Genomic DNA, 22,184 nt, shown 5'->3' on the forward strand with positions numbered 1-22,184 from the left:
ACCTGTTCAGCTGGACCTTTCCTTCTAAATCAGAGATTGACACTGACTACCCAGTCCTCATGGATAGCTATCAAACTCTCTACAAATCATGCAGGTGGAAGCTCTTGGATTCCAGGTATTATACTTTAGAAATTCATAGTCTAGACCGAAACTGCCAGCTTTAACAGCTTAGCAGACCGCTATGACCAAAAGTCATTACTAATCCACCCAAACTGTTATTACAAAGTGTGGTCCACAAGATCCCTGGTGGTCCCTGATATTTTTATTACATGATCCTTTTACTTCTAGAAAGGGAAATAATAATGTAGAAAAATAATTTTACCAACCAGCATTTAACAAATGTGTAATACAACATTCGAGTTTTCATAGGAATTCAATGTTTTTAATAGTCATATGGATTGGTCATCCCAGTGGCCCTTAAAAGTGCCCAGTATGTTTTCTGGAAAGAAATGTTGTCAGTTGGTGGCATGAAGCTCTTAGAATTTCAGCCTCATTTTCAAACATAGCATGCTTAACTTTTAGTAAACCAATTAAGTTTTTGGTTTTTCTGTTTTCACAATAACCATGAACGTAGTGACATATAAAATAATGTGATTTTCTTACTGTTAACAGGGAATGTAGAAAAATTTAAAGATATCTTTCTAAGTTACACCTTATAATAAAAACAGGTACAAGTTAACTCTTAGAAAGAGGTTTGTAAAACCATACACAATGCTTATTACAAAATTTTTTATCAAATGTCAGGAATATAATATTGAGACTTCATAAGAATATCAACTGTAATAGAGATAGCTCAGATTCTAAGAGCTTAACTCTTGCCAGCATTTGATAGTTCTTATTGCTTAGATAGTTTGAGCTTTATGTCAGAGACATTCTGATCCTGCAACAGAATATAGAGAAATGCTTTCTAGGGCCAAATACAACCAGAGAGAACTAGAAGTATATTTACTTCTTTTCTCCCAAGTTGAAACATTTAGCTCTCCCACTTTTGAGTGTGAAATGATTGTCAATCCAAAATGATGTAGTGTTGAGAGCAGTTTTCTCTGACAAATCTCCCCATAATGCTGCATAGTGTTGGATCTGTGTTAAACTTGGTGCACAGAACTGGGAGGGGGCAATTTACCAGAACGGTAAAGAGCATAGACACTAAAGCTAGACTGCTTGGACTTGATGTTAAACATTCTCCATGCCTTAGTTTTCTAAGGCATGGAGAATAATAACAGTATCTACACATGGATTGTGAATATGAGTTAATACATAGATGCCCCAAGAAGAAATGTCTGGCATGAGAAGCACTAGGTTTGCTACAAGTTATGTTGAAAAGACTGCAAATTTTTGCTGACATTCCCAGTGTTCTCAGTACCTGTTAGGATTGTTTTTAATTTAGTAAAGACAAAGAATAAAGATGCATACTAGATGCAGACCCAACCTCTTGCTCCAAATTCCCATGACAAAGCCAGATAGAGATGAACATACAACCAGCACAGTGCCTCTTGCTGACAAAATTATGTTTCAAAATTATATTTTGTTGTTATTATTTAAAACTTAAACCTAACTCTGTGTCCATATATGGACCAGATGCCCCTTTAATCAATTTAAGAATGCAGTAGCTTTGCAGACCACTGGATGGACAATGACAACCATGACCACAAGGGACTTAAAACCCCACAGTATGTGGAACCACTGCAGAGTTAGGGATATGCAAACTAAGAGCAGACTCTGAGGCCATGCTAGGTGAATTGTACGTGTTTACATGGTCAGGTCCAATAGATGAGACTAGTTTTATGAGGCTCCAGAAGACATAGACCTAGAACAACTGGGTAGCAGTATCTGATTCAGTGTGAAAGAGAACTTTTTTGCAGTTAGAGTAGTGTGCCCGTCACTGGGGGCTGACTGCAGAGGCTTGACAACCAGGGCTTTTGTGAAAAGAATTGAAGTTCAAGTGTGGATCCAGATCTCTCCCATCCACCTGTATATACAGACTCTCCAAGGAGAAGCTTTCCTGGACTGTTTTGTAGATTGTGCCTTTCAGTCCAAACATCCTGACTCATACCCCTGTTATATATGCAAGTGTGACTGGAGTCAGATGATGGCCTCAAAATCAGAGACCTGAGTTCTAGTCCATCACTTTCTATGGGACCTTTGGTCAATTTTGTCAATTAACTCGTGTAAAATCCCCATCATGCTGGCCTTTCAAAGGATGAAAGTGACTTTACTGGTGGTGGTGGTGGTTCTTTTGCTGCTACTGACAATACAAATCTGCTGTCTCCTGGAAAATGACTTCTTCAGAAGGATCAAAACACTTCTTTGTCCTTAACAATTCTTTCCCTTTTTCTTTCAGGCCGCTGTGCTCGCTGTGGGGAAAATGTAGTTGGGGAAGGTACAGGATGCACTGCCATGGATCAGGTCTTCCATGTGGATTGTTTCACCTGCATCATCTGCAACAACAAGCTCCGAGGGCAGCCCTTCTATGCCGTTGAAAAGAAAGCATACTGTGAGCCCTGCTACATTGTAAGTGCTTTCATTTTTGCTCTTCAGGTGCTTTGGCCTGATGCCAATCACTCCAGACAGAATGTAGCCATCTAAGCTTTATTTCTCACCCAATATTATAATGTGTGTGTGTTTATATATGTGTATATGTAAATAGGCATACTGTAGATGTCCCCCTGTATTCCCCATTCATATGAGGTCAGAAATGTGCATTGGGGTGGGGCTGCTTTTCATTTAGTGATTCAGCTGAGAAGTTCACCAACTTGTGGATTTTAGGCATGTATGTCCAAACTAGCAGGTATCCTCCTCAAAGCATCAGAAGGCTTCCCAGTAGCAGAGTCTACCTCTTGCTAGTAAATCTCACCCTGCGTTTGAAAGCCAGTATTTTTAGGGAATTTTTGCAGACTTCTGGACTTGTCAGGCTCTTCTAAACTTCTGGACTACTTTTCTACCCAGAATGTTTCTTACCAGCCTTATCCAACAGATTTTTCAATGATGCAGAGAAACCCTGAATTATAGAGCACCTTAAAGAGAAATGAATAGTAATACTGACTGAGCTAATAATTGTTTTCTTTTTTAAAAGAAAAAACCCTGTATTTTAATAACATAGCTGAGAGGCTGAAAAATAGTCATATTATCTTAGATTTTTTTGCAGGGCCACTTAATCTATTATGTTATTCTCTAATAAAACAATTGGATGACTAAATACAAACTTTTTTAAAAATCTAAAGTACCTCATTTTGCTATCTTTCTGCATGATTTTGATCTGCCTGTCTAACATGTGTTTGTGAATAAAAGTACTACTTTTTTTGCAACTCACAAAAGAGTAATGATTTGGCCCTTCATGCCGAGGTATTGCAGCATCCAAAAAAGCCTTGGTGCGAGGTGTTGGGAGTCACAGCTTTGCAAAATTTCCAAAATTCAAGGTTTATTGGAGTTTGTGGCCTGGATGGTATTTTGCCATAACCTGGTAACTTTAACTCATTGTAATGCTGGGGTTTGTAGCACAGTTCCAAAAGTTCAAGATTAAGACTATGAAGGATTACATATCATTTTGCATCTGTTAGGCTCAATTTTATTTCATTTTTCTCCCAGAGGCAATTTAAATACATGTAGCATCATTAAAAAGCCATACATTTTTAGAGGTGAAAAAAAAATCTTCAGACCATTTGCCTAATTTATCTCTTTAGAAGTGAGAACACAGAAACAGAGAGAGGGAGAGTAACTTCTTATGTTCTGTCATAGTGTCAGAGCCAGGGCTATATTCAGTTATCCACAGCCTTATATCTTGTGCAAATACCACATGGTTTTAGTTTGTCCAAAACATAAAGATGGACACAATAATGTCCTGTTGATCTGGAAAGAGCGATGATATCTAATAGAAGTCTGGCAAATGAAAGCTTACCACTATAGGACATTCAAATATTTCAAATATCACCTTTTGGGATCTTCATTGAAAAGAAAAAAGCATTGCATAGTTCCCAGCCTTTTCGTGTGGACTACATGAACTATCATTGACAATAACTTAGAACCACCACTTTGAAATTATTGGTTGCTACAAGAGCTTTGATAGTAATGTCAGCAGAGCCTGCAGAGGCACCCCAGTCCCATTTGTTCCTAATCTAAGAAATTACATATGGTTGTGTGTGGTTTTTTGTTTGTTTTGTTTTGTTTTTATAGCTTTTCTGTTTCATCCTTTTTTGACTACATTGTTGACTCTTGGCCACTTTAATGACTTTCTTGTGACAGCCCTCTTCACCCATTCTTTTCATCCTTCATAAACCAAAACTCTTAAATACATTATCAGGAAACAACGTAACAGTAAGAGGAGCTCATGAGTTTGAATTCAGTTCCATCACTTAATACTTTGTCTCCCTGTGTAAATTATTCCATCTTTCTAAGGCTTCAATTTGCTCAGTATTTCCACCAAAGAAGATGAAATGAAGCAATCTTAGTAAAGCACCCTTTGCCTTCTCCAGAAACAGTAGTGGAATACATGGTATTCCAAGATTAATTTTACTAAGATGTTTGAATCCTCATCACTGTTTCTGAACCTGAGAACCTTACCTATGCAGTGAGATTCACCAGGAAGTTGTTTTAGATCTCAGACATAACACTTCTTCCCACTTTTTAATGCTTTGCTTGCTTTCCTGAGTGTGTAATAAGACCGAAGAATGGCCAATATGACAAAATGAGGAGAGTTTCTACAGTGTGTGGGCTCAGGTTTCAATCTCTCTTCGAGGCATAGGGTCTTCAGCATACTACCCCCTCTGCTTTGGTTGTATGTTAATGTACTGTGCTTATAGCAAGGAAACTGTCTGGGAGATATTTAATCACAGACATGGAAGAACTGGGAGAATTCAAATAATGGAAATCCTTACCATCTTTTTAATATCCTCCTTCATAAGAACATTTAATCAAGTTTTTTTTTAAATGAAATCTATACATAGTGACTCTAAAATGTAATTTAATTCTTACCAGAATTCAGTTAAGCTTTACCCAGGGACCTTTGTTCAGCATTGATTGCGGAGTTCAACACAGCTCTCACACCCTCAGATGGGTATACTAGCACTTTAATTTCTTCTAAATTTGCATAAGTCCAATAAGCTGCACACTAGAACTAAAAAGATGTTGGGGAAACAGAAAGAATTAAACAGAACAATTTTTTTTTTTTAAGGACAATCCTAGACATGTGTGTTTTAAAGAACCAAAGGCCTTAGAACAGGAAGAACTTTCTGTGTGATCCAGAAAAATTGCCTCTTTTACAACTGCAGGAAACCAGTAGTTAAAAGACATTCTTTATGAAGCAGAGAAAACCCAGTCCCTGGATTTCAGTCAGGATTCCTTTCTTTTGTTTATTTTTTTTTTTCATTGATGGAATAAGTATATTGTTTACATTAGGTTAACAAATAAGAAATAGAAAATCAAATATGTGTAGGGAATTACAATGCCATATTGAGTAGCTTAATGAATTATTTCTGTGTAAAGACCACCCACCCATGTGTGACACTGAATCCAGGAATGAGACCCCTCTAATATAAACTAAATTTATTTCTGCCAAAATTGGTTATTGATAAAGATCAATATAACTAAGATCATATAAATATAACTAAACCTCTCCAATAGGGAATAGGATACATTTAATAAGTGGTCTCATTACTGCTGATGGTCCTGTAAAGTGGAAAAAAAACTGGATTAAATCTAAGATCATAGTTAAATGAAACATTTAAATTATTTTAAGGTAAAATGCACAAGTAATGTCTTCAGATTTGGTTTATTAATTGCAGATATGTTTCTAAGGTCTCTTGAATTCTTCATCCTTGTGCACAAATAGCTGTACTTAAATAAATTTTACTCAATATGGCATTGTAATTCCCTACACACACTTGATTTTCTATTCCCTATTTGTTAACCTAATATAAATATGTACATAGCTTTTTATTGGTAATCATCTTCATTTTTAGCTTTTTATCTCTTTAGGTTTATATTATGTTTACATGCTATATTTTAAAACCATTTCTCACTCAAAAGATATTAGGTATTTTCCAATCTTTTAGCATTGTAAATAACAGGCTTACAGGAAACAGAGTAAAATTTTTATATTTTTAAAATTACTTCCATAGATTAATTTTAAATTTATCTTACCAATCAAGAGCAGAGCAATTCAGAAGACTTTGCTTTATTTTGCTACATTTCTTTAGAAAGATTTTTCCAGTTTACAGGACCATTAGCAGTAATGAGACCCTCTCCAATAGGGAATAGGATACTTATTAAATGTATCTTATTCCCTATTGGAGAGGTTTAGTTATATTTATTTTGAACCAATTTAAAAAGTGCATTATGTCACAGTTATTTAATTTACATTCTTATAATTATTATCAAAATTGATGAGATGTTTTTTGAGTTTGGTGTCGCTGAGATGCCTTTCTACTTTGACATCTTTTTAAAAGCTTAGTTTTAAACATTCATAAAGTTTTGAAAAAAATAACAATTTAAAATTAAGCACTCAAACTTCCTTGGGAAGTAAAGTGTTATAAATAGCATCTGCTTAAGTAATGGTGACTCTCTTGGTATGACCTTGGGTAAATCATTCATCTTCTGAGTACTAGTACTCACATTTATTAAAGGAAGGTATTAATTTCTTTCCTATCCTCAAAGAGAGGGAGAGAACAAGTATGATATTTTGTATGTCATTAAACCATTTACCAATATGAGGGCCTAATCTGATTAATAATATGACTATCATCACCTTTTGCCCTTAGTATTATGTGATCCAATTTAGAAACCCTTTTTAAGTTTGGAGAAGTATCCTGGCTGTAGTTACGATAGAAATCCCAAAATAAATTGATGTAGTAGGAGGAACATGAGAACAAGTAAGAGAAGAAGAACTTCACGCTTTGCTTACGTCGATTTCTGTGCTGCCATCAGTGAGGTGGTAGTCATGCCTCCCCCCTTTTATGTCCTCTGCCCTCCCTGAGACCAGCTTATTTGTGAGCAGAGATTTAGCACAATCAGTGTCGTTTTCCTCTTAGCACTGACAGGGAGCCTTGGCCTAGAACACAGCATGTAAAAAGTTTTCACCAAAGTGTTTACCAAATGGCAGCCGAGGAGTCTCCCCTAAACCAGGGCTCCTACACAGAGTGGTCAGAGTCCAACTCCTGACACTGAAGGTGGAAGTTGTTAAGACATTTTTATTAGAGCTGAAATCCTAGTGACTAAAGGGCCTCTGGAAACAGGAGGCCAGCTCCAAAGGAGACTAAGCTCTGAGGTACATGAACTTGGCACATTAGTGGCCAGCCCACCAGCAGACTTTTACTCTCTTGTGTCACTAAATGGCTGCAGTTAAAACAGTCTAACTTTTCAACCTCCAGTAAAAGGTTGGGTTTTGTATCTCTGCAGGAAAGCTGTCCTTTATAAATTCAAGTTCTCCTAATAAAATGTTTTAAAAGCACTTGTAGCCAGTGCCTTATATGGGTGTTGGAACAGGAACTGGGCGTTTGGACTAAATCTTTTAAATCCACATGAACTTCCCTTCTCTTTTCTTAACTGCTTGCCTTTGGTCTTTCATCTCTAAGATGAACTGTGTTTTTCTCTGTCTTGTCATCTCTCTCACACTACACACACATCAATACACAAACCACACACTGCACACACACACACCACACATCACACTACACACACACCACATGCATACCACATATCACACACATCACACACTGCACACTACACACACACCACATGTGCACCACATACATCACACACATCACTCGCTTTACACATACCACATGTTCACGACATACATCACACACACCACTCGCTTTACACATACCACACACATGCGTCTCACACAGCACACACATTACACATACCTCACACACACACTATATACACACCACATGCATGCCACACACCACAAACATGCATAGAACATATAACATGCATGCATCATACACAGCACACACATATGCATACACACCACATATCACACACACTTTCTTCTTGATATTTTATCCTCATCTCACCATTACTCTCCCAGGAAGAAGAAAAATGGCTCAAAAAAGAAAAAAAAAATGTCAAAACACTCTTTTGCAGGGTGTAACCACACTAACTTCTGAAACATCATCTCTCCCATTCATTAGAATCTAGCATTTTACAGTGCTCCTGAGCATCTTTTATTACATGTTATCGTAGATATTAGAGCCATGTGAAATAGATGAGGGGAGATTGTTAGTCTCATTTTGTAAATGCACCTTTGATGGTTTTAAAGTAAAAGACAAAATGAAGACTAGGAAGAGTGCTTCCGGCTTACTCTTTATTGCCTGGTCATGCACCCAGCCTGCAGCTAATGTTCAACTTCCTGAATACATGAAGATCCTGCCATCACCCCTCCCAATACACACACACATCTACAGTCAGCTGTCATCAGCACCTACCATTTCCAGGATTTTAACTGATAATCACTTGCATCATGTCTTCCAGTATTGCAGAATGGCAGGTGAAAAACGGTCTTCGTTAGTGTTTACAGATTACTCTTCCTGAAACACCTCAAATTATGAAGCAAAAACTGCCTTTAGAGATAAAAATAATAACAACAATGAACATTTGTTTAACGCTTTAACTTTTACAAAGCACTTTAAAAAAAAATACGTTAATTGTTTTAGTCAGTTCTTTTGCTTCTGTGATTAAAAGACCTGACAAGAACAATTATAGAGGAGGAAGAGTTTATTTGGATGCTCACAGTTTCAGTGATCTTAGTCCACAGACAGCAGGCTCCATTCCTCAGGGCTCAAGGTGAGGCCACATATCATTGCAGAAGAGTATGGTAGAGGAAAGCAGCTCAAGATATCACACCAGGAAACAGAGAGACTCCACTCAAAATATATCCCCCTGAGGCATGCCCCCAATGACCCACCTCCTCCAGCCACACCCTACCTGCCTTCAGTTACCACTCAGTTAATCTTTATCAGGGAATTAGTCCTATGATTGAGTTTAGTCTATCATAACCCAATCATTTCACCTCTAAGTAGTCTCCTCCTCACTCCGGAGCTTTTGGGGATACCACATATCTAAACCACAACAGTTATTCTCAAGTGATCCTAAAAAGTAGTTACAATTATTTTTGCTTTCATTTCCCATGTCAAGAAACGAAGTCTCAAAAAAATCTCAGTTTGTGCAGTTGCAGAGAGCATGTGTATCAGATCGAGGACTTGACCCTGGCCTGCCTTGATTTCCAAGTCCAGCCCTTTCTATTTGCCTAATAAAAATCACTGGAAATATCATTTGTTGTTGCTAAGTTTCCTTTTTACTAATTATTTCCTCATAATTTCTTTAAAAGGTTAATCCAAAATTTGAATTTCAGAGATGACCTTCACCTTTATTTTAGAGAAAGTTTTAAAATCACAATGAATTTTTGTGGTAGTAATTATTTAAAAGAAATGTTTTAGTATTATATGCTCATTAGAAAATAGAAGAAAAAAAGGTATGTTATCTTTTCATCTGAAGAGAATAGTTCACTGCATGTTCCTTTTCTATTTTGATATCCCTGTATGTATGGAGCTAGATAGAGTTATAGTATATATAGATACAGGTAGATATAGATACAGATGCAGATACAGATATATCTCCACATGTTTATTTTCACATCCTATGAATCATACCACACATACTAGTTAGTAATTTGTTTTGTTACAGGATATTTCATCAAACATTGCTCAAAAATAGTCTCTTAAATATTCCATGGACATCCAAAAAGAACATGTATTACCTACATACCCTTTCTGAAGAGTCACTCAAAGAAATATTCCATCAAATGAACAAGTCAATCAAAATATGCTGTGCAGGAGATCCAGATCAAATAACAACCCTTATTTGACAACCATTGAGCCAATAAAACTACTCATAAAAAAACGTAGAAAATAAAAAAGATATATTAGAATTCAATATTATTAATATTATCCTTAAAAGAATAGTTTTCAAAACAAAATATCAAATATCTATAATATGAAAAAACAGACACAATACCGTTTAGGACAAAATTATCAAAATTACCAGCTAGACCAAAGAACTGTATTTTATTAATGACTATATTGTTCCCAATGAGGACAAACCCAACATTAAAAATTAGTACCTTGAAATTTATACTAGAAAATATTGATAAAATATGAGATGAAAATGGTAAAGGCATATCTTATAAAACTTTGACATACTTCTTTCAGGATTTGACCAATCAATTCTAGGGGCTGAATAAAATTAATAAGATTGATGTAATCAAGGTCAGTTGATCTCTGCAGCTAAAGAAATTATATCTTCTTTACAAAAGGACCACAGAAGAATTAGAAAAACATTTATCATATAAAAGCCTAAGAGAAAATTGTAGAAAACTCCTATATTGGCTAACAGAGTTACAGATCAGTGCAGTACAACAACAAGATATATAAAGGGACAAATATATAAACCCCCTTTCAGGTTAAGGAGTTGTCGAGAAGTAGGGATGAGGATAACCCTGCCTGGCAAAAAGGGAGATGTAGCCAAGTTGAATTCCAGGCAATGCCATGATCACTAGCTGGAACAAGAAGTACATATAAATTAACCTAAGAAAATTACACAAAAAGCAACCTAAAGAAAGAAGGAATTTGCTAAGTGAAAAATTATCCATAAATGAAAAAATCACTAGAATTTTTAGGTCTAAAAGATGATTTTTTGAAAACAGTAATAAAATAAATATGGTAAAAATAAATGAGGGAAAAGCAAAAGTTACAGAAAATTACAATTAAAAAGAAGCTCTTAGTAAAAGTCTAGAGAATATTTTTAAATTATTACATTTAAATTCTTATAGAAGAGACTCTTTTCTCTGCAAATCTGAAATATGCAGGGATAAAAACTCATCTAACCTCATAAACATGGATGAAAGTCAGAACTGCTACCTGAGAAAGACCCAGGAAATTTCACTAACAGGATTTTTCATATCTTCAAAGAACAAATGATTCCTGTGCTATTTCAGCTTTCAGAGCCTAGCAAGAGAGAAGGTTCCCAAATCTTTTTATAAAACCAGCCTGATCCTGGTGGTAATACCTAACTTAGGTCACCCCCAAAAGAAAACACTATGTTAATCTCGCTTTCACAAATGCAGAGATCCCAGATGAAACATTAGTCGATTGGATACCACATAATAAAGCATTCCAAGGTCTTCCATAATTACAATGTTTGGACAATGGAGGAAACTTTAACATATATTGGTATATCAAATTGGAAAACAAAAACTGTTCATTTCCATAGATGCTTTTCATTGAAAGTACGTTTTATAAAATTTATTACACATTTTTATTTTAAAAAAGAAAACAACTATGATGACACAAAACAAGCTCTATGTAAAATAGAAGGAAAAGAGACATATATATTTGGCAGGAGAAGACAAAAAAATAAAGTCCTGGCCAGCCTTCCTTCTCCCTAGGTCTAGGTATGCACAGGCTTTCCTGATTATTAATGTTCTTCATGTTCTAACCTTTAATGTAAATTGGGAAACAAGGAAAAAGTTAAATATATGTGTGTGTGTGTGTATTTCTGCTTAGTAGTTATATTTCTAACATACAAAACTACAGAGAATAATATGATAAAGGTCATATTGTACCTGTCATGCAATTTAAGAAATAAAACATAAGGAACTCAGTTGAAGTCCTCTGGGTTCTATTTTATGATCACATTTCCAAAACTCCTATACAGATATAACCACTATTCTAAATTTGTTTTTTATTTAAAGAGTTATTATCCATGCATTTCTTTATATTTTTGATACAGAACTCTAAACTTTATATAGTATTGTTCACATATAGTGTTCCTTAATTTTAAACAAATTGCACTGTATCTCATTCATATTTTTCTGATACTTTTCATTCAACATTTTAACAGTAGGATGTATAAATATTTATATGTGATATGATTATTTTTATAGAAAACCTGGAAAATCTAAAGAGTAAATAAGGAAAGTTTAACAATCTGATAAAATAAAAATTACAAGTTTAGTTTTAGAAAATATAACAGGAAAAATATCCTTATGCAGAAGCAACAAAAATTACAAAATACCTAGCTAAAACTTTAAAGATATAAATAATCTAAGTGAAGAATGTTATAGAACTTTGCAAAAGTAATTAACTCATGTACAGAATGATCTGGGGATTGGACATTCTTTGGAAACTGTCTCATTTTTAGTCATTTATATATCACCCTGTTATTCTACAACAGCAACAATAATTTTAGTGGGGGGATGAATATTTACTGCACTGTCCTTTGCAATGGGTATAATTTAGCCCCTTTCCCTGAATAACCCCCAGTCTTTGGCTGATCTTGGTGACTGCTCACTACATCCCTGCAGGCTCCAAGGCAGTACTTACTGGTAAGGAAAGGAAGCACAGACCTGAAAGTAGATTGCCCAGAACAACTAAGAGACCTAGCTGAACATAGCATTTTCCTCCTCATTCCTATCCCAAACTATATTCACTTTGTTGCCATAGAATTAGAATGCTTTCTAAAGACCAGAAGGAACCTTAGAAATTCAGTAACGTCATTTTATAGCTGAGAAAGCTAAAGCCCAAGAAAGCTAACTGATTTGCCTGAGGTTATATGGTTTATTAATGGCAGAGGCAGGAATAGAAACCGTGAGCCTTGATGATGTCTTCAAAGAGCTGCTTTCTTTGGGACCAACACAAAGAATTTTAACCATATGTGGCTTCAGGTCCTGAGAGACATCCCTAGAAAATGTTGGATTTAGTGGATTTGGGTTGGAGAGTGTAGAAGTAGGACAGTGTTTGCCTCAGTCCTAGCCAGAATGAAGGGTCTCAGATTTCCAGGTTAAATGCCTCTGAAACTTTATGCTAGAACCTTCCCACTGCCCCAGTTTGTTTATTTTTAAATCAAGCATGAACTCACCACTCGATGTTTGCAGAGTTTGGATGAATGTCAGCATCAAGCCACTGTAATAATGGTTTAAGATTATTTAATCCCATTACTTATACACTTCATTAGGCTGAGTGAATTGTTGGCAGTGGTTCAGTAAACTTCCTACTTTAGAGATAAAAGGATGGAAAGAAAATAGGGAAGGAGCCTATTCCTTATTTTCTTTCATATTTATCTTATGTCTGTTAATGGATAAAGGAATTATAATTAGCCAACTATAGCTTAGGAGCTGTGTTAGGGGGATCTTCTGACTCCCCATACCCTCAGAAATGTCTATAGCTGTGTATGTCCTTTGGATGGCAGAGGATGTGTGTGTGTGTGTGTGTGTGTGTGTGTGTTTATGCTATAAAATCAATCTTACAAATAACTTGAAAGTAAGCTCAAGGATTCTAGGTAAGATATTCAGGGGTTTGGTATAAGGCAACAGATAATTTTAAAAATAGACTATGGAAATTAAAACCACACCCAGCTTGATCAGTTACTATTCTGTTTCCACCCATTTCTCTTAGCTTCAGTTTCCCCATGCATAAAATGGAAGTACTGTTTCTCATGATTATATAGTTACATGAAGATTCAGGGAGAACAAGGATGAGCAACAATCATGATAAGGGCTTTGAGCAGTAAGTAAGTGCACCGGGACCTATCCTGAAAGGACATATGTGCAAAATCTGCAAAGGAGAATTTTCCCTGACTTGAATCACCAAAGAACATGCTGCTGGTTTCAGAGCTCATGGAGTCTGGGGGATGACAAGTGATGAGACTCTGAAAGCTTGGTTTTCTTAAAACATGTCAGAGGTCACTTGCTTTGGAATCACCCTGAAGTCCTCATGAAAATAATAAAATTCTGAACTTTTCCTAGAATGGCTGCACAAGAGGACAGAAAGGCTGTTCCTTTCACAGTTCTGGGGTAGGGTTGGAGTGGGAGTCTTATTCACATTCAGATTTGGATACCTATATATCTATACTTCCAGCTCAGCTCATTCAAGAAGTGACCCCAAAACACTTTTTCCTCCTTATCTCCCATCTCTTTCCTCTATGTTCCTTTAATACTGCTTGCCCACCATGGATTCTCTTCTCCTGAACATGGATATGTCTAAGGCTTCTCTGTCCACGCCTAGGCTGTTATCTGCCCATGTCTTCTCCCATCTCCAACCTTTAAAAATCTTGAACAATTCCAGCTTTCAAAAGCTTTCTGGAACTTCCCCAACTAGAAGGAGGCTTCCTTGAATCTGCAAGGCTTTTATTTCCACTTCTTTCCTAGTTTTTAACCTGACTATAACTGATATTAGAAAGTCTTTGGAGTCCTCAACACAAAAATTCCTTTACTGCTCTGAACCCCTCAAAGAGTGTGTGTAGTGGGGGTCACATTTGATTCTTCTTTGTCTTTCTGTAGGGCTTATCATGGTAGGCGAGCCTGTCATTGCTTTCACAGTTATGAGAGTGTGAAGGTGACCTGATTCTGCTGTCCATGCCAGTGTCTCCTCACAGTGTTTGGTTAGCGTGCCCTTTACTTGCCCTTTGGTGCACCTTGGACTTGATATTCTATGTGAGAGTTAGAAGGGAAGAGAAAAACTTGGCTCCAGGAACCTATGAGCAAAGTCATTGCTGAAATGTAAATATAAAGATTGAGGGGAAAGATGTGAGAATGAAGCCAGCTGTCTAGCTTCCAGCCATAGAATTATCATAAGAGCTGCTGTACTCAAGGTCAAAACCACACTCTGCTTGCACATGAAAGTTCCCAAGGAGTTTGAGTGAAAGTTTTCTGATGTCCTGATGACTTTAAATGTGACATGCTGATTCCCTCCCACCACTGCTTAAATAAACAAATAAGTAAATAAATAAATGAAGTCTACTAGTCATCTGTTCTTCAGCCCACTTCGCTGCAGAATAGGGTATGCCAGCGTAGGCTGATGTCACCATTACAGTAAGGCAGGTTCCCTTTTAGAACGCCTCACAGGGCCTGTTATTTTGAATATCTTCGAAGAATTTTTTTTGTTAAGTTAGATATTATTTAGTAATTCAGCCTCCTACTTTTACAGGAGAGAAAATGAGATGCCAAAGAAGGGGGGGACTCTTGCTTAGAATGTCAAGATTAGATGGATACATTGAGGACTTTTTAAGCAACCTAAAAATCACAAACACCCAAATGTGATGAGATTTTTAAACTGTATCAGCTACTTTTGAAAGATAAGAAACCTCTTCCAGAGAAGTTATTTTTACTTTATGAGCTTTTGGATAATGCTAAAAGACATTTGAGGCAATTTAAATTAATATGGCTCATGAGACATAAACCTTCTAAAATGTATTCCTTAAAAAAGTGAGCTTTTATTATTTTTACTCCAGTTAAGGAAAACATTCTAAATAAATTCTATTATAAAGCATAACACATATACAAATAGTTTTTCCACAAAGTTTAAAGTACTACATGTGTTGGGTCTCAAAGGAAAATACTATGGGAAGGGAATTCAGGATCTTCAGCCAGGAAGTCCTAATGCAGGGAGAGGCCAACGCCAAGACCCATCTTACTTTCTCCCAATGCCACATATTCATTTTTTAACCACCCCCCAGAGACAAATGGGAACATCATCATCATTCTTTATAAATTAACAAAATCAAGGTTTAGAAAGTTGCAGACTTTGGACAATAAAGATTAAAGCAGAACTTTGGACTCCTGGACTCCAATCCTTAGCTTTTACCTTGCTTTTTAATGAATTCTTGCTAAAAGAGGGCCTGTGCTAGACTGAGGTTGTAGCTCAGTGGTAGAGCGCTTGCCTCACATGTGTGAGGCGCTGGGTTCGATCCTCAGCACCACATAAAAATAAATACATAAAAATGTATTGTGTCCATTTACAACAACAACAAAAAAAGAGGGCCTGTGCTCTGGTAAGGCTTTTTGTTGTGTTTTAATCAGCAAAGCGCCTCTTCACAGCTTCAAGGTTCAGCTTGGTTACCTTGGTTTTGAGAGTCCTTCTGTAGCTCCTTCTAGCTGACTGCATGTACTTCCTTCTTTGTGTTTCTAGGACTTCTGTCTATCCATTTTGTGTTCATATTTCCTCTCTTCTTCAATCTCATACTAACTCATATTGATAGATAATCTCACCCTTGTATGGACTATGAGCTCCTTAGGGAAAACAGCTCTTTTTTTTTTTCTGTTGTTCTTCATTTCTCTTTTCCCTGTCTATCCCTAAATGTCACTCTGCATTTCCCCAAATAATACCCAAAGTAATACAGCTCAGCATAAGGAGTAGTTAGGACATTTTTTTTAAATAAATATATTTGTCAGCTAAACAAAATACCATAGACTAGATGACTTCAATAAAATATTTATTCTCTAATAGGGCCAGAGGCTGGAAATCTAAGAGCAGGGAGCCAGCATGATAGAGTTCTGTTGTGAGTGCTAGTTCTGTTTTGTAGAAGGTCACCTTGTCACTGTGTCCTCTCATGGTAGGGTGGGTGAGATGGATGATGTGTAGCATACTCTTTAGATCTCATCTTATAAGGACACCAATAACTACCAACCTCATATAATCCTAATTATCTCCCAAAGACTGCATTTTCAAATACTATCAGATGGAGGGTTAGGGTTTCTACGAATGGATTTAGGAAACATACCTAACAATTAATTAAATCTTTTAACCATAGGTCTATGAGTGCATTATTATTAGTTGGTGGAGTATTAATTAGAATATCCCCTTTTTCTAGGTATAGAAGCCAAACACTTAGTTACTTAACAAGTATCTATTGAATATCCTATTGCCTTTAAGGAATTTTGCTGAACACTCAATAAGGCCCTATCAGTGTTTAAGACATTGTATATTCTCCTTTAAGGATACATTTACCTGGTAGGTCTCATCTTGTTTTTAAGAAAAAGAGAGAGACTTTGTTTTTACAGAAAGTTATTGCACATTCCTATTAAATCATTAGGAAATTGGCACAAGTGGCAGAGAGCCAAACTGGCCTGAGTCTGGCTGGGCAGCATCTGGGGGTCATTCCAGCAAAGCTGCTGGAATAACGATGTGTTCTCCCAGAAAGTGCTTTCTGTCAAGTTTCTTTTGGAATTAACTCCTCATGCATGGATCAATAAACCTCACCAACTTGCCAATGTAATTAAGACGTGGCAGGTTAAGCATTACTATTAATTAAGTTCAAAGTAAAATAAGATGAAGAAGGTTGTTTTTGTGAAATTGTGCTGTCAGATTTCCCTCAAGGGCGACTCAGTTCTTATGGAGGAGGATCAGGGAAAAGGTGGGGATTGCTATCTGTGGCACCTTGGGGAAAGTGAGCAGCTAAGCATATGCCTTTTGCATATTTTTAACTGAAGAATGAACTATCTGCCAATTGTAAGAGACATTGAATGAGCACGTTCCAGTTGCACAGGACTGTGCTGAGTACTGTGGTGTTACAGGGCAGCATGGAACTTGGTCCATGCTCTCACAGAGCCCTTGCATGGCTGGGAAGGGGCCCACATGCAGACAAATACAGTACAAGCCAAAGTCACCTGACTTTTTTGTCAGAGAGACTCAGGCAGTGGTCAGGGCTCAGAGAATAGGACATGTTCTGTACTGCAAACCAGCATTAAGAAAGACCTCCCAGAGGAGGTAGTATTTGAACAAGACTCCCAAGGTGGAGTTGGATTTGATAGGGTGAAAAGAAAGAATGAGAATGATTTCAATTTCTAAATGATTGTTTTCCAGGTTAAATTGCATTAAAACTCCCAGGACGAAAGGAAAATAAATCAGCCTGGCCATTAGGGATTTATCAAGCATTTATTATATGTGTATTATTTTGCAGGAAAGAGGAGGGTAGAAGAGGTAAAAGATATGTTCTGGTTTACAGAATTTTTGCTTCAATGAGAGTCTTCCTTAGATGATAATGGAATTTAATATAGAGACCAAATTTCTTTGTCCTAAAACCTCAAGAAAACAAGAGCCACATTGATCTTGTCATTCCTTTGCTGATAAGGTGGATACTTTAAACATTATAGGGGCTTAAACACACACACACACACACACACACACACACACACACGGCATCCCTAGACAGTTCAAGATCATTTGTTGGTAGAATTGAGCAGAAGCCAAACTTCATGCCATCAAAGCTAGAAAGAAACCTTGAAGATCCTCTAATCTAAGGTTCTCTTTTTACAGATTAGTAATCCAGACCCAGTGAGGGTATAGTGTTTCCAAGTAAAAGAACCTTGTAAATTTCCTAAATCCTATAACAACCAGTTTATTATTTGATATTTTGGGGAAAGAATAACTTAGGTCCCAATTGCTGTTGAATAATATTAAGTGTAGATGAGAAAAACAATGGCTCTCTACCCTCTGAAGGATTGCTAATTGAGTCTATGAAATAAACTGACAGTAGACAGATTAACAGGAGAAATGGCATACAAATTTATTAAGCACATGGGGGCATCACAAGAAAGAAAAGTGAGTATCCAAAAGCTCAGATCTAGAAGCATACATACCTTTTTTAAGGGAGAGCAAAGAGGGATGTAGGCCATTTATGGGAGAGTAAGTTATTTGAGGCAAAATGAATGGGCCTTTAGAAGAAAAGTCTTTGTTAAAGTCTATGGGGACCATTGTTGACTTTCAGTCTTCTCTCCTGCAATACTTTTAATCTTCCCTTGTTGATGAGATTCTCTGGGAAGGGACTCCTGACAATTGTTTTCCTTCTGTGTTTAGTCAGATAAGGAAAGCAGAGAAAGCCCTTCCCTGTGGGGAGAAGAAACTCCTGTTTCTTTCAGGCAGGTGAAGGTCAGACAGATGTTGGTTTTGAGCCTTCCAGTCTTGAGTTCAAAGTACTCAGAGTGCCAAAGCCCCTTACTATGGGGTATCATTTTCTGAGCCCCGGTTCTGGCAACTTTATTAAATAATCTACCTGTTTCTTAGCTACATTAATTATACATCCTTTAGCAGTTAACACCTGTACCAATCGCTTAACATAATAATATCTTACATGCATGTGCCCAAAGTACTTTTTTTCATTTGATGTTCACAATTCTACAAGGCAGGTGTTATTTCTAGGTTAGATGTGAAAGAAGTCTCAGTAAAACACTGAAACAGGGTGCTGACATGCATTTTTCTGACTATGAGTCTATTTTTCTGAACTCTGCACTTCAATTGCCTGCCTAAATGGTACAGTCCAATGAACAACATCTAATGAGTATTTACTAAGCATCTCATGTTACTTCATATTAATGGGCACTGGGGGGGGGGGGGGCAATTTTTTTTTTTTTTTTTAAAGAATCACCAGTCACTCAAAGATGGAATGAGATCAACAGCCAAACGGATAGATGGAAATCTAGAATAAATGACATAAAGGGAATTTTCTATTTGGGAAAGTTTGGATTGGGGTATGAAAGATGGGGGCTAATTTTTTTGCAGCTTATCTAAGCCTGCTGGGGTCCCATCTTCCCAAACAGATTGTGTCTTACCATTTCCTGTGCCCCCATGCATTCTCTGGGGCTCCTTGCATAGGCTTCAAACTCCACTAGTATTATGTTAATATTTGTTGATGATGCTGGTCATTTTACCCTCCGGCTTTTAGAGCACTGGAGAGGTTTTATGTTGGTCCATAGGCATAACAGACTTTAAGTTATAGATTGAATTCAAGGAAAATAAATAACTTCATGCTGCAATGATTGTTAAATGCTAAGTTACTCAACACAATGAAAGTCTGTTTTAAACAACTGTGTCCAACCAGGTTTTGCAGTTTAGAAGATTATCTTTGGAGGAACTCTTAAGTCAGTGAATTGTTACATTCAGTAGGAGCTGTTAATACATCAAAAAGGCTTTAATCAGTCTAAAAGATTCTAATTATTTCCAAGTATCTTATTTTTACTGTTTCATTGATGTTCTATGTGGAATCAAACATGCAACAGTTTTCTAGCAGAGAGGGATGGGTGTCAGTACAATTCAAAGGCAAAGAATGCCCCTATTGTCAAGTTCATGGAGGAATTTTTCCTTGATGAAATTGTGATTAGGCTTGTGAGTTGCACAGGCTTGGAATTCTACTGCAGGAAGTCTTCATTCTATATTACCTTTTGGGGGGTCACATATTATAATTGGAATACTTCATAGCTCATTTATGTACATTTCCCCACTTCTAAAATCTTCCTGATAAGCTTGGTGAGCAAATACTGTTTCTGAAAGATACAAGATATAAAGTGAAAATGGGATCTTTTATGTCCAAGAGGATTTTCATTCCTTTAATCATTAAATTCCTGAATTGTAATCAATCCAATTCTGCTGTGGATTAGAGCTCATCATGAAGACTCTAGGGAGTAGTCTTGCCAGTAGGAGTTGACTTTTGATTCAGCCTCCTATTATTTCCTAAAAGTGCTAGTGTATTCAGTGAATTTAAAGGTAAGTGAGTAAATCAGGTTTGAACATCAAGACACACATTTGTAAGTACACATTCATGCCCAAGCCAGAAACCCTACCACAAAGGAGAGTTCCATTTACTCTGAGAGGATATAAAAATGTATGTCTGCCAAAAAAAGTTATTTTTTTAGAAAAATTAGACAGAAATTTATAAGCAGACACTATAGCACTAATATACCAACCAAGTGAAAATTTAAATGAGACAAGAAACTGTAATTTAAAGATTTTTGAATATGGTACTTGTAACAGAGTCTGTGTGTGTGTGTGTGTCTGGGGATGTATTGAATTTGAGAGTAATTTATGGAAAGTGCTGCCAGTATGGTATTTCAAATGCTACACAATTTGAATTTAAACTACTCAATGGGATCATTAAGATTATTATGCATGTTTTCCAAAGAGTTTGAATTCAAATGACAACTTAAAAAAAAAAAGGATGCCCTTTAAAAACTGAAGGATGTTACTGCACTTATAGAAATTCATCCAGTTTGAAGTAGTTTACCACCTCCCCTTCTGAAAAAGTGCATGATGATAATGTGATCAAGAGATAGGGATGTTGGAAAAACTGCATGTTGCAAATTCTTTTGATAAGTAAAAATAAACTGCAAAGCAGACTTTATGGGCAATGAGTTATTTCATTAAGCACAGTTGATAACAGAAAACCAGGAAGGGAGCAGGCACAGTGGCACATACCTATAAATCCAGTGATTTGGGAGGCCCAGGCAAGAAGATAGCAAGTTCAAGGCTAGACTCAGCAACTTAGTGAGATGCCCTGTTTCAAAGTAAAAAATTAAAAGGTCTGGGGATGTATTTCAGTCATATAGTGCCCATGGGTTCATTTCCCAGTGCCAAAAAAAAAAAAAAAGAAAGAAAAAAGAAAAAGATAATCAGGAAGGGATGAGAGAAACAGGATGATCACGGATCAGTGTGGGGCTGTTGGCATGGATTAGACAATGCAGACTAGAATGTGAAAAGTTCCTTTAAGCTCATTACTTTTGCCATTGGTTGACTTTCTATGGGTGGATCTTGGAATATGCAGTTCTCTTTCATTTTTTGCCATGTAACCAAGTGAACAATGTACAATAGAAACAGAGGGGTGCTTACTCATTTTTCAAGGGTCTTTTTGCAACAGATTTTGCAAAGTGATTTTGCAATGGATTTACCATTATAGTTTTTTTTTTTTTTTTTAAATCATGTGTTCCAGTGATGGGAAATTTGCTAGCTCTCAAAGCAAATTTTCCTTTGTTGGATTCTCTAAAAGTTATAAAGTTATTTCTTGTTTTGGACAGAAGTTTATTTCCTTACAATATCCACTCCTGATACTGAGAAAACTGCTAATACATCTTCCACTTGACAACCTTAAGTTCTCAAGTCCATCTGAATCTTCTCCTGTTCAAACTAAATTCTAGATCATTCATCTTTTTGTTGTCTGTCCTGGTATGCCTCTCCTTATCCTGACTACTTCTGGATTGATCTAGCATGTCTATATAATTCTAGTGTGGACAGTAGAATTTCCATTCCCTTAAACGAAGAAATAGACTTAATGGGACATATGGAACTTCATTTTTAAAACAAACAAGTGTAGCAACAAAACAAGAAGAGTCTGAGATATCTGATGTGCTTTAAAGTTGAAGGATAATTGTATAACACATCTAATTGAAGTGGAGTAAGATGAGGTGGTGTTGTACTAGGCCTTATTCTCTCCAGTCAATTTTAAGTAGAAGTGAAAGAAAATGTATGATGTTCATCATTTTCTATTGTTTTTAAATTATGTGTTTCATCTCATTCCAGAGGTAACTTACTCGCTCATTACATATTTAGCATTCTTGGTGTAAGTTCATCAATTGTTGAGTTAAAGAA

General features: G+C 36.5%; 2 protein-coding genes across 10 annotated transcripts in view; both read left to right on the plus strand.

Moving 5' to 3' along the window:
• Positions 1-22,184, plus strand: part of Lpp (LIM domain containing preferred translocation partner in lipoma) — a 655,361-nt gene that overhangs the window by 538,803 nt on the left and 94,374 nt on the right. For all 9 annotated transcript variants that reach the window (XM_071615170.1, XM_071615174.1, XM_071615175.1 and 6 more), the window contains one exon: positions 2,342-2,511. In XM_071615170.1, coding sequence (XP_071471271.1) covers positions 2,342-2,511 — 170 coding nt within the window. The remainder of the gene's footprint in view (positions 1-2,341; positions 2,512-22,184) is intronic.
• Tprg1 (tumor protein p63 regulated 1) overlaps positions 1-22,184 on the plus strand; it is a 597,429-nt gene that overhangs the window by 82,935 nt on the left and 492,310 nt on the right. The window lies entirely within an intron of this gene.

This window comes from Marmota flaviventris, chromosome 8 (assembly GCF_047511675.1).
Source record: "Marmota flaviventris isolate mMarFla1 chromosome 8, mMarFla1.hap1, whole genome shotgun sequence".
NCBI lineage: Eukaryota > Metazoa > Chordata > Mammalia > Rodentia > Sciuridae > Marmota > Marmota flaviventris.